We start from the raw sequence: 15485 nt of genomic DNA on the forward strand, positions 1-15485 counted from the left end.
AATAAAGTTTCATTAACTTTAGAAGAATATTATCGAACTAGTTAAACGCGGCGAGGTGCAGTGCCTTAATGTTATCGTTTGGATGCTCAACATTCTCCTCCGATAGCTGATAGCGATCTCAGCTGCAAAACTCTTTTATCCAAACTCTTTGTTCTTGATTTGGTATCTTCGTTGTAGATTCGTTAGTATGTCTTCATCTTTTTTTTATCTAATTGGAACCATAGAGTCGAAGTAAATGGAAGCGTTTGTCAAAATTCTTTTGCTTTGATGTTTGGGAAGAGCTTGTAAATGACTAGCAAACTCGAGAATCACCACCACTCCAGGAACTCCTCAGGTTCGTTTCTCAAATTTGGGCATCTCAAAATTTCGCATAAACCTTTGTTCTGTTTTGGAAATTTTGATGTAGTTGTTGTTTAAGTCTTGCTGTAATCATTTGTTGATGAGCTAAAGGAATAAAGATGTTCAAATCGCACACATTTGATGAGCTAATTTTTTTCCTTTAACGTTTGGTGTTAGAGATTCTTCTTTCCATGAATTGGGTACCGTTGGAATTGGAAGCATTTAGCTATAATTTACCTATGAAATGTAAACTGCAGAATAAAGTAAATGAATTCGGAGGATACAACTAGAATCTACCTGTTGTTAGTGCGTTAATTTTTATTACATTTGCATCAAATACTGAGGAGTTCTACCCACAACAATAAGGAAAGTTTTTCTTATATGTCTGATCTGCTATATAGTCGATGAGAAGAGGCTAATAGGTGCAGTACAATATGATAGCCTCCCACATGATGGAAATGCTAACCATCAGTCCAAAGAATCATGATAACTAGAGATAGATCGACATATCACTGCCTATTATTGCCACTTACACTTGGTAATCTTCATCTTATTGTGGGTAGAGGTTCTTTCAGTTTCCATCATCACATCATGTCGAATTTAGTTTCATGTCTTATGTGCTGGAAGTCTCAAATCTTCAAAACCAGAAACACAGTTACATGCTACAAGAAGATTGTCTTTAGTGCTTATTTTAGTTCTTATGAAGTATATGGCTACAATCTGCAGGTTCTGATCCATTGCAAAGGTTAGAAAATCTTTTGAGTCAACCAGGTAATAGATTATGCGCTGATTGTGGCTCTCAAGATCCAAAATGGGTGTAAGTATCTGGGATCTCAAGTTGATCTTTTAGTCTTGCCTTTACTTGAATGCAACATGTCATTGTAAGCACTCATGAAATTCTAAATATGGCACAACTTGAAAATATTGTAGACTAATATTAACTATAACATCGCACTCATCTAGTAATGAATCTATAGCTTGAGTTTATTTTCAGATCATTGAATCTGACATTGAATGAGATATTAGTGTGAAGAGTTATTAATTTTAAATCCCCATAGGAAGTATCCCTATGCTAATATTAAACATCTAAATAAGAATACTCCAGTTTTTATGTGCAAAATATTTTGCAATATAGATGATCCTACAAATAAAAGTGTACATAGAATGAAGAAAGTTATTCAGACTATGATGTAGTTCTTTCAAGAAAGATCATGGTAGTACCCAATTCTTGTTTCATGCTCACTTTTAATGTTCTCTAATGCTCTATAAATGACTTGTTGGGGGGAAATTGTGAAGTAGAAAGGAATCAAATCAAAATTTGGGTTGAGAAAGCAAGATGCTTATAGCTTTCATTGAGATAGTAATTTTTCCACCAAGGTACAGATGGACTCTTAAAAATTATATTTTCAGGATATAACGCCTTCATTATCAGGTTTTCAAGGATTGTACTTTTAAGCAACTTGGATACTAATCACCAAACCCAAAGATCAAGAATAAAGATTAAAATCAATAATCTTATTTGAATGCTCTCTGCTGCATTCGAATGTCAGAAGAGATCTTGCTCTCGAGAAACACCATCTAAAGCCTACTGCAACACCGATCGGACAAATTTTCTCAGCAAAGGATGTTTGAATGCCCAAAGCATGGATGGCCGTGCCGGTGGTGTACTAGCACGTGGCACGAGGGGTGCCGCACGGCACCTCTCCTAATAGCTTCGCCATCGACCTCGTCGTCGAGCTCCCCGTTGCCGCTGGCCTTTGCCGTTGCCGTCGCCGTCGCCCAAGCTCGCGTCGAGTGCCCTAGCCCGAGGGAGGGGAAGAAAGAGATCGAGAGAGAGAGAGAGAGAGAGAGAGAGAGAGAGAGAGAGAGAGAGAGAGAGAGAGAGAGAGAGAGTTTATTAATTTAAACTTAAGTTGCAGATCCAAATCTCTCTCTCTCTCGATCTCTTTCTTCCCCTCCCTCGGGCTAGGGCACCCGACGGGAGCTCGGGCGACGGCGATGGCGAAGGTGTTACCTTTTTCTCTCCTTTTCTTATGGCACGGCCGGCAAGTGTTGCGGCACGTGCCGTGCCGGCCGGCGATCGGGACGGGCTGTGCCTGTGGCATGGCCATCGTTGGTCCAAAGGACCATTCAAATGCCTTGTTAAGGCTGATTTGTCTCCATTCCTAATGATTATTATGTTTAAGGTGCACTCTTCCTTTTTATTTAAAGAGCTTACAAATGTATTCATTAGGAATAAACATCTTTTCATAATGGGGCACATCCCATATGAAAGAGCACTTTTTGGATCAATTAAAACTATTCTTTTTAATAGGAAAAAACTATTTTTATGATGGGATTTCAAACACTAGAAACACTATTCAAACACTTTCTTAAGATTGTTCAAATTCTCTTCGAACGCCTAACCAAACATTATTATTGGTCCAAACCGTTCGAATGCCTAGAAAAGCATTCGAATGCTTATCTAGTCTCTCCTCTCTCTCTGTCTCTCTCATCTTTCCTTCCTTTCTTTCTTTCTCTCTCTCTATATATATATTTAATTAAGTTTATTTATGAAGGCTTTCCAAAGAGCTTTGGCAGAGTAGCAAGAGCTCATTGTGAGACTAAACCAAGGAATTCATAATTTCCCTTCCAGAGAGCTTACCAAAATTCTAGAGGACAACTTGAATTTCACCAATAGGCACTTAAACACTTTCTTTTAAGCCATGCTTTGTTTTATATTATTTACGAAAATACCCTACATGGATAGATCAGATTGATTGTTGCCACTTCAACTCACTTCTAGAAGATGTGGAAACAATAGTATGTGTAATGCTTTGTATTAGCAAATTCATGGAGAGTATCACATGTTGTAGAGTTGTAGACAATATATTCAAATGTATGGTCAAGTAACATAGTTTGTAGAAAATCAAATCATGCGAAGAAATCGAGCAAAATTTTGAAGAAAAATAATTTCAGCAGGCTATTTTAGAATCCTATCTATACTGGACTAGGAGCATCTGAACACCGACATAGGATCACTTAAGGTAACTTACGTGGCATCCTAACAAACCTAAGGACTCCCGAACGACATGCGCAGACCTAAAAAAGGAACTTTCAGTTTCATATTTAAACAGGAGATTTTCTTCGGCCACTTTTCTATTCCAAAGCATAGATATTTCTTGTCCATATTTAATGACCCTAGAGGCTAGAGAGAGATTATCCATCCATCCAAGGATTTCTCACCAAAAAGAATCTCAACTTTTTATCGTTGTGTAGGAGTTACTTGCAAGGTTCCAAAATTCGGTCAGTATTGGGATCGGGATTGGCCTCCGAAAAACGATACATATTGGCCGTATCGGCCGCTTGTATCGAATTGGACTATTTTTAATTACATAAAATTCTAAGTATTATTTAAAAATGTAGAAAAAATGATAAAAAAAATAAAAATTACTCACTTATGAAACCTAAAAACTTTAAAAATATGTTTCACTTACTCAAAAGTTAAAACTTTGATAAATATGGTGATGGCTTTTATAAATTCTTGTCGTCTTTATCATCGTAATGACCATAAGTTTGCAAATGATGATATTAAGGGTTTGGTGCTTTAAAAAGTGATTGCATCATATTAATCAGATTATATGGATTTTGTTGTGTCTGAATAAAATAATATTCACTATATAGATCTTGTATCTGAGAGTATTAAGGATATAAACCAACATATGAATCTTATGATGACTTTAAACAGTAAATTCTAAGTACTATAATCATAGGGAGCAACATCTGTATGACGACGTCGCTGATATGTATATACATCCTCGGTTTCTCTATTTTCAATCCCTATACCTTCTTAACAGATGATCTCACCACCAAGTGTATCATCAAGATCATCAGGGTTATCATTAGTGCTAGTAGATGTACATCTCTTACTGCCGAACGACTCATGCTAATCTCTGCCCTCATTGTAGTCTCTCCTAATACTTCATCTAACTATAGATTATCTCTATCATCTAAAATATGTTCTCCACTTCTCTGATATATGGAGTCAAAAGGTTTTCTTATCAAAAACATAATTTAACCATGATTTGAACTATTTAAAGAGACACACTTGGAAGAGGGTATATGACTTTGTTACTCTTCTATCTCTTTCTCCTAACTAACTTGATGTAGTCTAGTGCATGCCTGCATGGATATGTTGTCTACCACATGAGCTTCGCGTAACTTCATGTTATTGCTGCACGTCTTTATGATAAAATTAAAATGCAATAGTGTTGATGGTTACCTGCAAAACTGAGAAATTGAAAGTGGAATAGGAGAGAATGATATAGAAGACAATGCTAGCCCAGAAGTTCAACAGAGGTTCATAACTGAGGCAATGGGATTTTAGTATTCAGTGTTAGTGAGAGATTATTTCCTATGTAGCTTATGGATCATTTTGTTATCGAAGCTTAACTCTGTATATTGGAACTTCCGCTATTTGGGAGTTGAATGCTTATTGTGTTCACCTATTGTTTATTTCTTTAATTCTTATTTAAAATAGTGGAAATTGTTCATTGCTTTTCCAGCATGTCATTTATTTCTTTATTGCTCTAGAAATTATCCAATATGGGATCATCTAATTGGGACAAATAATGATACTCAGGTCACTAAGTCTTGGTGTATTTATCTGTATAAAGTGTTCTGGTGTTCATAGAAGCCTTGGAGTACATATATCTAAGGTACTGAATCTACAACAGTTTTTGTGATTCATCCACAAAATCATTACAGGTTTCTCCTTGTAAAGTTGTAATGTTTCGGTGTTATTAATCATCCTTCATTCCTGTTTACACATTAATTTGATAGAATGGAAGACTGTTGCAATATCTATCTCAAGGTGTGTATTCATACTGTTATTTGCTTAGCTACGCAGTGGAAGGTCTTCCCATATAGATAATTGCATTAGCCATGTAAAGTGCTTACATGCTAGATAAGAAACATTTAAATTAGAGAAGACTGATCTGATTGGCATGAGAATCCAGAAATAGCATGTGAGAAATAAATCTCTCGTGTCTTATATAGCAACTACTTGGGGAAAACTACGTGTAATATAAACTCAATATTTTGGCTGTTGTTTCCATCATAAGTCTTGTCAAATTCTTATCCCAATGTTTCTTACCAAGTCTTTCAGGGTCCTTCTATCCTTCTTAGATTGCTTTTAACCTAATCAATCTACTACTTCTATGATGTACTTGGGCACGTTTGAACCATCTTAATTCTCTTAAATCTTGTCAGTTTGTTCTACTCCAAATTTTCACAGATATTCTTGTGAATGTTGTCTCTTATTCTATCTTTTTTAGTAAGACTGCTCATGTAAGTCAACATTCTCACCTCAGCTGCCCAGACACAAGTATTATGAATTTTTTATTTTTCTCTTGTTATATGGTTCACGACTTCACATAACTCAATATTGTCATCTCAGCTAACCAATACACAAATCTTTGAGTATTTTGCTTCCCGACTGCTTAGCATTCAACGACGTAATTCTTGTCCTAAGTTTCATTTTATATTATTCTCCTTAATATGAAGTGTTTCTTATGGTCACAAAGGACTCCTATAGAGCTTTACCACTTCAACAGTCATCTTGTTCTATTAGTGATTTCCTCTTCAATTGCTCTTTCTGTTGGACCATCTATCCAAGGTAAACATGAAAAATACTTTTTTCACTTTTCAGTATTTCTTGAGTACCAAGTTTGACTTTCTTTTTCATTTGATACTAAGTCTTACAGAAAATTAATTATATTATTCAGTAGTGATTACATATTTTCAAAACCTTTAGATTCTGATGTTCTCCACTATTCAAACTTAGAATTGTCGAGACACATGGCAAATAGAAGCCTTCTAGATCATAGCATCATTACACAAAACTGCATGCAATATTTAAGTAGGACAAAATATGGTAATCTAAGATAGTACAATATCACTTCTCAATCAATACACTTAAAAAAAATATCAGAACATTGTAGTTAGAGGATTTATTGATGTAACTTCTTTATCCCCAGTATCTCAGTCCAACAGACATTTGAATTTAGAAGTAGAGGAACTGCTGAATAGTGATTAACTTAAAAATTATCCTTTGTTGTAGCTTCTGATTAAGATATGGATGATTTATTTTGATGATAATCAAGCATTATAAGTTATAACATAGAAAACAAGACAATCAGATTTTCCATAACATAGAGTGAGGTATCATATTGTCAAATACGTAATGGGTCCAGTCCTTAAGTCAGCATAAAGGCAAATGTGGCTACCATTTTGGTCATTCCCCAGAAATTGTGTAAACATGCAATGCTGGCTAGAAGGCTTTTGGCACACATGTATCATCATTAGTAATTTTATTGGGTTTTGCCTCAGGTCCTATCAGTGAAGTTAGATGAGTGGACAGATGAACAGGTTGATTCTTTTGCTGATCTGGGCGGTAACACTGCCGTGAACATGAGATACGAGGCATTTCTGCCTGAAAAATACGAAAAGCCAAAACCAGATTCTTCCATAGAGGAACGCTCTGATTTTATCAGGTCTATTTGGGTGATTTAATTACCAATTCTTTTATAGAAACTCTGTCTTTAAAATGTTTAACTTCTTTGAAATTCAGGAGAAAGTATGAGCTGCAAGAATTTTTAAGCTCTACACAAGATATGTGTATACTACCTTCGCATTTCAGCAGACAAACAAATTGTTCACGCAATAAACACTCTGACAAGCAGCTGTCTGGAGTCCGTCACAGTCTAGGTCATGCCTTTAGGAGCAGCTGGAGGAAAAAGGAGTCAGAACATAAGGCAGTAAAGAAGATGGTTTAATTTACCTACCTTCTTTTCTTTTTGTGATTTACTTTTCTGAAAGTTAAAGTTTGTCCTTTTGGGTGCCTTGTCTCTACTTAATTTGTTTTAATATACCGTTGCTTTATATTTCATATTATCATTCTGAATAATATAATCATTATTTCTTTCTTAGATGGGTATGGTAGAATTTATTGGATTGATAAAGGTCAATGTTATAAGGGGGACCAACCTAGCTGTTCGGGATGTGATGACTAGTGATCCTTATGTTATTCTGAACTTGGGACACCAAGTAAGCAATTTTTATGTGGTTGAATCTTAATGACCCTGAGTTATATTTTCTTCTTGTGAAATGCTTTAAGCTTTTCCCTTCCTCTCTTTGCAGTCAATGAAAACACGTGTTATAAAGAGAAATTTGAATCCTGTATGGAACGAAAGGCTAATATTATCAATTCCAGATCCCATCCCACCACTGAAGCTGGTAACTTTTGTGCTTAGTAGAAGAGATAGGAATATGTTAAGTACTACATTGCACTTAATTTTTCTTAACACATCCACTGCAAATTACCTTCGAAACATTTGATCTTTGACTGCTTCATTCTTACTAATGTTACTCTGCTATATATGATGTGAATCTAAGACGCAAATAAGTTAATGAGTAATTATTTTCATGGAGGATATTATGGTACTTTAGGCATCATGGCCATTCCAACATAATCCAATGGCTATAGTCACTAATACTTTAATTTGTTAGCTAGATTTAAAATTTTAAACTCTATAACTATAGACCTTCATTAAAATGCATCCTTCTCATGTAAAGCATATATCTCATAAGTGAGTGCGCTTTACTGCCCTAATCATGTCACTTATGAATCTATGGACAAATAGGCAGCAAGAAATGTTTAACTATAACTTAAGGTTAGGCTAGTATATATATATATATATTATTAATTCAGTCCATTGCATTTTACTTAGAGAAAAAGTTCTAGGAGTAAAGACATCCATTATTATGATACTATCTGCTACTGCAGGGAGGACATGTACTGTAAACACTCGATTTCTACATAGACCCCTTTACAGGCCTTTCTTTTCTTTTCTTTTCTTTTTTCACTTGGAACTTTCAAAATACATATAATGAATTTTTCTTCAGCATTCTCCTTCTTGATCGGTATGCCGATAGACTCTATATGTCATAAAAAAAATTTCATGTAAAGTGCTGAAAGTCCATTAATTACAGAAGAATGTTTAATGACCCTCTCTTTGTTCCATTTTCTCTTGAGCTATTTTTCTTACATAGAGCAATTTTGGTCATGAACCCAGAGGTACTCTATGTTCCTTGATATGCGTATACAAAGCCAACTGACTTGATGCTTCCACCCATACATTTGTCACAATCCAAGGGTTGTAAAAGTCGTTTGCTGGCTCCAACCCTGACGTACTCAGGATTGACGAAGGCCATCAGATGGGATCGTAGGTTGAATTTTATGATTGAGAGGTGGCTTGCAGTGCTCTTAAATTATTATTATATAGTTGTTAGTGTTGAGGACTGACCAATTTTCTTAGTCTGATAATAACCTTCTACTCAAATCAAGCATGATTAATCTATCAAAGCCTTCAGAAGACATTTTTAGATCATCTGATCGTGCCAGTCATCAGACTTCGCTTCTCAGAATCTGTTCTTTTTCTTCTTAATTCTACTTCTTCTTTTTTATGTTAAACAGCCCCCTCTAGCTGTTATATCATCTATCTGTAGGGTGGTCACAATCAGGGCTTGAACACGATTGCATGTCCCTTATGAATCATGCAATGCCCTTCACTCAGGGTGTGCAGTCACACACAAGTTGTGATCCCGATCAACCAATTGTTGGTGCCAATATCTGCTAGCAAAGATTTCAACTTCTCCCAATTTCCCGAATAGTAGAAGACAATTGTTTTTCTACCTCAGAGTTCTATATGATGTTTTACTTTTGCCATCTCTATGGGAACAGAGATATTTGCCACTTTTTAGGAGATTCAGAAGATTAGCAGATGCAAATACAAATGGCGAAAGCAGAAAAAAGAAATGTAGTTGATTATCTACTTGTTTACCGGTTAATTTTACATTAACTACCTTTTGTTAACTCACTAACTCTAAAGCTTAATGTCCATTACCATCATAAAATGGTTTTGAAAAGCCTATGAAAGAAGATGCTAGCTTCCATGGTTAAGATTTGGTTTGCCATTCAGTCTTTTAGTTTTAATGGAGTCTATAATTGCTCTCTAAAAATTTAATGTCTCAAAGGTCTATAACTGCTCCCTAAAGCAAATTTAATATTCTTGGGATCTTCTATTCAGAAATCCTCAAGCATGCAAACTGAGTGACCTGCCATTTTCACAACTATCATGCATATCATATTCAAGATGCTTCTAGCAAAATATTATATAACTTTTTGGTAAAAATGTATTTACTCATCATTCTGAAGTATAATACTTCTGCGTCACATCAGTAACTAGAACCCATCTGCCTATTTACATAAATTGTTATCACTATTCCAAGTTTCATGGCCTTGTAAATTGTAATAAGCAATGAAAATTTAAATTCTGTCCACCTTTAATTTAATTACATGGTTGATTTCCACCTAAAAGTCATGTGTCAACTGTCAAGTACATCTCTGCATAATGATGAACCCAGTGCCAGTATTTAAGTAGAGCTTAAATGTTTTTGACAGTAGCGATTTGAGGTTATCTTTAGTTTGACTTGGTTTGTTTTATTTATGATGTAAAACTTGCATTCTTTAATTTACAATATATGTTAGAGATCATCATTTTGTTTGCAATTATTCCATCAGTAAAAGAAGAAATTTTATGCTTCATATATCAGAATTTAGTCGTATATAAATCAAACCAAAAGCGGGGATCAAGTTTTTTGTGTTTCTTTCGACAGCAAGTTTTCGACAAGGATATGTTCTCAACGGATGATCACATGGGGGAGGCTGAAGTAGACATCCAGCCGCTGGTCTCAACAGCCAAAGCTTACGAAAACTCTTCCATCTCAGACTCCATGCAGATCGGGAGATGGCTCGCTAGCAATGACAACCCCCTGGTGAAAGACAGCATCATTTTACTTTCCGATGGCAAGGTAAAGCAGGAGATGACCCTGAAACTCCAGAACGTCGAGCGCGGTGAGTTGGAGATTGAACTGGAATGTGTGCCTCTTAGCCAATAATTACCAAACATCGGAACATACCTGTGTAATACGAACAACAGTGTAAGCATTTATTTGCAAGCTGTTTGTTTTGTTTTTTTATTGTAATGAAATATAACCACCTTTCTTGCTTTCTTGTATAGTGATGTTAGAAGGTAGCAGTATACTTAAAGTGAAAAAAAGTGAAAACCTTCTGAAGAACTAAGCTAATGCATTTTGCAACTTATAATCCACATGTGATAGTAACTTTTTCATACCAAACTAATGAGATAGTTAAGTAGGGGTCTTTGTGTTAATTTGTTACACAGCTATTTCTGAGTGCTACCTACAACCCACCTTGTTGTATTTGTGGTGACATTGCAGCATCTACAACTGTGGTGATGTTGCAGCACCTTTAGTGGTTGTTAGGGCACTGACTTGAGGTAGACAGAAACTATGATGAGCTTAAGATGCTAGTAAATGGAAGAAGTGGAGAGAAAGGGATTATAATGATTTCAGATGCTACCACATAGTATGATAGTATACAAAATGAGGCATGGTTCAAAGTTATGTCTTTCGGTTTCGGCTCCATTAAAAAACGAAATATTTCGGTCAGTTTCAGTTCTAGTACCGTTGTGGCGGTTTCAAGTTTGTTTTGATAAATAGCCTTCTTTTATCTTATTTTCCAGTGCATTACACAATTTCTAAGAGCATGTAGCCAATGCAGTTGATATTAGGATTCAATCCATTCCAGAATCCAAAACATAATTTTAAAAAAAATAACTGTTATTAGGGATGTTTTAGTTGAATGTTATAGTCTTAGGGGAAGTTTTAAATCGGATAGGACCAATACCTGAAACTTCAAACCATGGTGTTGAGTATTATATCTAATTATTTAGTCTGACATTAGAAAGATGATTAAAACTTAATTATTAATCAGTCATCAAAAAAAACTTTAAAAAAAAGAATAAATATTCAAAGTGTGATTCTTAACACGTAATATAAAAATTCTGATATACAAGATAAAACGAATTAAATTTAAAACATTAAAGGCTATTGGCGTTGTCATAAAAAGAATGAGTGATACCCTGTCCAGCAACCAAGTAGCAAAACTTTTTCTAAAGCCAATTTCATCGTTCAAAAAGGAAAAGAAGAAAGCAATGGCATGAGCATTTCCCCAAAGATGATGATGCATCACTAGATCATCAAATCCTCCCCACATACACCTCTATCTCAACAAATATTTTTGCACTAGTTATCGTACTGAACAAGCCACCACTAAAATTTGTAATCTTATGATTTGCAAATTCATACCAAAATCCTGGCAGAAATAGACTGGAGATCCTTGACTTACATAGTTCCTTATCTATATATCACTGTCTAAAAGCATCAGGTCCGGGGGAATCTTTACATTCTCCGGAGAGTAAGAGCCGTAAGAGTATCAAGAACCAAAGGTAGTCAGAAGTTGGAGAATGCGAGAATTATAATTGCACAAATGGCCAGAAAATAGAATACAAAGTACACTGGTACTAGGCCATGAAGCATCTCCTGAAACTTCACAGGCAACACAGCTCTATATGTGTATACATTACATGCAAACATTACGCAACCATGCCAATTCAACAGGAGGTTCATAAAAAGGTACAAGAAATTCAATCCCTACTACCTGCAGAATCATCAAATTCAGACTCATTTGTCAATGACTCGGAAAATGAAAATATTTAACTTCTGCTTGTTCCCTTAATAGATGAAAAGATTAATCTATACCTAGAACAACTTCTGAAGTGAATCAAAGAAACATTAATCTATACCAGGATGATGGCTGTCTATCATGTAAAAAAGGCAAAATGTGCTTCAATAGCAGAGCCAGTGAAAAATTCCAAATACACAAGTCTTTTAAAACTTGGGCACATTGTTGTATTAAAGATGTGTTCATGAGCATAATGACCTTTCTTCACCCCAGCTACACTTCTTGCATCAACAGTCTAGTTTTTACATTTAACCTTGGAGAATAGTGAAGTCAAAGAGAACCAGAATTTTCAGAATACAAGTTTCAGAGCTGCAATATCCTACTGACCCACAGTAAGCAACAGTAAAATTTTAAGATCCTTCAGAGATGGGGTTCAAAGTTTCGGTTATGGGTTGTCTCATCATGTTCTGAGCCCTAGAGAAAAACAAAAAAAGAGAAAGAAAACAAAACATTTGTCCTGTTTCATGCAGACTCACGAGTGGAGGAGCAATCGAGGTAGAACATTTTGAAGGGCATTTAGATTGGAATTTATACATTAAAGATATTGGTAATGACTACGTATGTCAAGACCAAATCTGAACTTATTGTGTTAAGAAAGACATTAATTAAAAACAAAAAAACCACATCCAAAAAGCCCGACACTTGATAAAACAATTGCAAGAAGAAATAAGAATAATTCTGCAATGCTATAGAAATTACAGGAGAGAATTATGACTTTGCCCCAGCTATAAGCAGAGAAATATCAACAATTGTTAATAGAAAGTCAATGATAAAATAAGCTAAAAGAGCTGTTTTTTTATAAGAAGAAGAATGATCAATGTCCTTATTTGTCCTTGCAGAAAAGAATAATAATTTCTGAATTTCTTTTTTTAGATAATTCTTTTTTCACGTCCTGTTCTCTCCGGTGATCCTCTAAATCTAAAGGGATTAAGTATAATATTTATAATAGTTCAAAGGAGTCGTTATATACTAAAAAAATAATTCAAAAGTTCATTGCGAAAAAGGATGATACTTCAATGAGTAAAAAAGAAAATTATCCCTTTTTTCACAACTATAAGCAAAAACAATAGCAACACGTCGGCTATGAAACAAACTAGAAGTAAATTCGATCAAGAATGAATATTCTCAAAGTTATAGAAAATCCACAATCCATTGCAAAATGAGAAAACATGATTAAAGTTAACTGAAACAGTCAAAACACCAAAAGAACATAGGAGAAAAACCAAAAGATCTTCTGACAGTTCATCCAAGATCAAATAAAAAAAACATTGACAACACATGCTGCAGCAGTATAATGAAATCTCATGACAAAAGAGGTAAATTATGAGGAAGAATAGAAAGATCAGATGTCTATTGACTTATATCAAATCATTAAACAAACTCAACCTACAAAAAGTTCAGAAACATTTTTCAAGACATACTACTACTCATTATAGATACAAGTTATCCAAAAGTTGCATTTAACATTAAGTAGAACAAAGGATGCAACACTTTTCTTCTTGGGAAAAACAGGGTAATATGTATACATGTGTTTGTATCTATATATATATATATATATATATATATATATATATATATATATATATATATTTTATAAGTCATTAGAAAACTTCATCTTAAAATGGCTAGATTGATAATTCTGTGTACCACCTAAAGGTATCCTTCATCATTCAGGTATTTTTGTTGCATTTAATCTCCATCTATGCCACTCATCTATCCCTGACTATATTCAAATCAATCTCCTTTCTTGATGAGTTGGTAATAGATAAGTTTTCCAAACCACATACTGGAGGCATATAAGTAGAGTTCATGCAGACAAGAAGAATGAACAACCAAAACAAACAACCAGCAAACCAATGCATTCTCATTCTTTTAAATAGAAGATAAGTTTAGCAAGCAGGGAGGAAAATTGAAAATTGCTGCTAAGATAACAGAGAAGGAGCACAAATAAATCTCCAAAGAGTAGTAGTCAATTTCATGGCAAACTTTCAATCATAGAAACCAAGGAAAATCATTTCCTACTTCATCAAATGCATCACTATACCCTCAGTAGATGATACGATAAATCAAATCAAAGAAAGGAAAAGGAGAAGTAACACAATAAAAATTAGGCTAAACTCAATATTTACATTGATATATATTTTGTTTTATTGTATCTTTTATACAATCAACTTTATTCTCCATCCTGATCACAACATACACTTTACTTTCAAAGGAGAAAGAACCCTAAGTTCTTCTCTCCCACTCAAATCACCAGAAACTATTTGCCCATTCACCAATCAATCACACAACAGCCAACTCAAATCTCACCCAAATCAAGAATCAACCCCTGTTCAGTAAGAGCAGCAGTTAGGGCATCGTACCAATCCGTTCTCGTTGCATTCCTCACACCGCCGCATCCTCCCTTCCTCCTCGACAAACACCTTGCGGCTGCCGCCGCAGCCGCTGCAGGGAACGAAGCGGACGCCTCCGCAGCCGCCGCAGACGAAAGCTGGGTCCTGCCCCGCGGCCCCCTCGAGCAGAACCCTAAGCTCGCCGGCCTCGTGGAGGCGGCGGACCTCGTCGGCGCCACCGACCAAGCGACAGCCGACGAAGAGCTGGGGGAGGGAGAAGGGCTTCCCCATGCTCCCGAGAAGCGATTGGAGCTCGCGTCGGAAGGAAGCGTCCATGGAGACGTCCCGCTCGTCGACGGCGACACGGAAGCCGCGGAGGATCGCGCGGACAGTGGAGCAGTCAGCGTGGGTGCGTCGAACGCCGCGGAGGGAGGTGAAGTAGAGGACGACGCGATCGCCGGAGAAGGAGCTGCGTGTGGGTTTCGGGGAGGGGCGATGGTGGTGGTGGTAAGTGAAAGAACGGGGAAGGAGGTAAGGTTTCTTGGGGATGGTGCCGGCGGCGGCAGTGGTGGTGCCGCCGTCGTCAGCCATTAGGTGGAAGGAGGCCGGATTTGGGGGATTAGGGTTTGGAGGAGGACGAGGAGAACAAGAAGGAACGAGGAGACGAAACTCAGAAAAGAATTGTAGCTCTGCTTTATTGTGTATGCAAGAGAAAGAGTAATATATTTATTAATGTAAAGAGAAGAGAATGGCTTACCTAGTTATGTATTAATTGCCTTTATCGGAATAAGAAAAATTAACTGGGGAGTTTTGTTTTCCATATTGCACCTTTGGTTTTCTATTTATTATGAAAATCCTCCTAATTGATTTCCCACAAATCTACTAAAAGAGAGGTATCTATTTGTAAAACAATGAAAGAAAAAAGTAGTAAAGGTCAAAGTGCAGGTGGTCTTAAAAGTCTACTATTAGATAGGGAAATCTCTTTTTTCTCTCTAAAGAAGGTACATATGTCATACATATATATATATATATATATATAAAGAACTAAGATAATATTATAATATTTATTTTGACGTAATATAAAGTTGAAATAAAATTACGTTAAT

General features: G+C 35.8%; 2 protein-coding genes across 2 annotated transcripts; one reads left to right on the top strand and one right to left on the bottom strand.

Annotated features, from left to right (window-relative positions):
* Positions 1 to 10552, top strand: LOC140791016 (probable ADP-ribosylation factor GTPase-activating protein AGD11). The gene is made up of 8 exons (XM_073141362.1): positions 1 to 334; positions 1066 to 1156; positions 4961 to 5036; positions 6709 to 6872; positions 6950 to 7148; positions 7309 to 7425; positions 7519 to 7614; positions 10057 to 10552. Exons 1-8 carry the CDS (start codon positions 289 to 291, stop codon positions 10336 to 10338), a joined length of 1071 nt encoding a protein of 356 aa, XP_072997463.1. The 5' UTR covers positions 1 to 288; the 3' UTR covers positions 10339 to 10552.
* A 3601-nt stretch (positions 10553 to 14153) lies between these two features.
* On the bottom strand, positions 14154 to 15113 carry LOC140791414 (uncharacterized protein At3g28850-like). The gene has a single exon (XM_073141974.1). The coding sequence runs from the start codon at positions 14968 to 14970 to the stop codon at positions 14380 to 14382; it is 591 nt and encodes a 196-aa protein (XP_072998075.1). The 5' UTR covers positions 14971 to 15113; the 3' UTR covers positions 14154 to 14379.
* Positions 15114 to 15485: the final 372 nt, after the last annotated feature.

Source organism: Typha latifolia, chromosome 6 (genome assembly GCF_019914945.1).
Source record: "Typha latifolia isolate L0001 chromosome 6, TyphaL0001v2, whole genome shotgun sequence".
In the NCBI taxonomy this organism is placed as follows: domain Eukaryota; kingdom Viridiplantae; phylum Streptophyta; class Magnoliopsida; order Poales; family Typhaceae; genus Typha; species Typha latifolia.

Coding starts and splice junctions, on each gene's coding strand:
- LOC140791016 (XM_073141362.1), top strand. CDS start 289: ATGACTAGCAAACTCGAGAATCACCACCACTCCAGGAACTCCTCAG. Junction 5,037..6,708: donor TTGGAGTACATATATCTAAG/GTACTGAATCTA, acceptor GTTTTGCCTCAG/GTCCTATCAGTGAAGTTAGA. Junction 7,426..7,518: donor TTCTGAACTTGGGACACCAA/GTAAGCAATTTT, acceptor CTCTCTTTGCAG/TCAATGAAAACACGTGTTAT.
- LOC140791414 (XM_073141974.1), bottom strand. CDS start 14,970: ATGGCTGACGACGGCGGCACCACCACTGCCGCCGCCGGCACCATCCCC.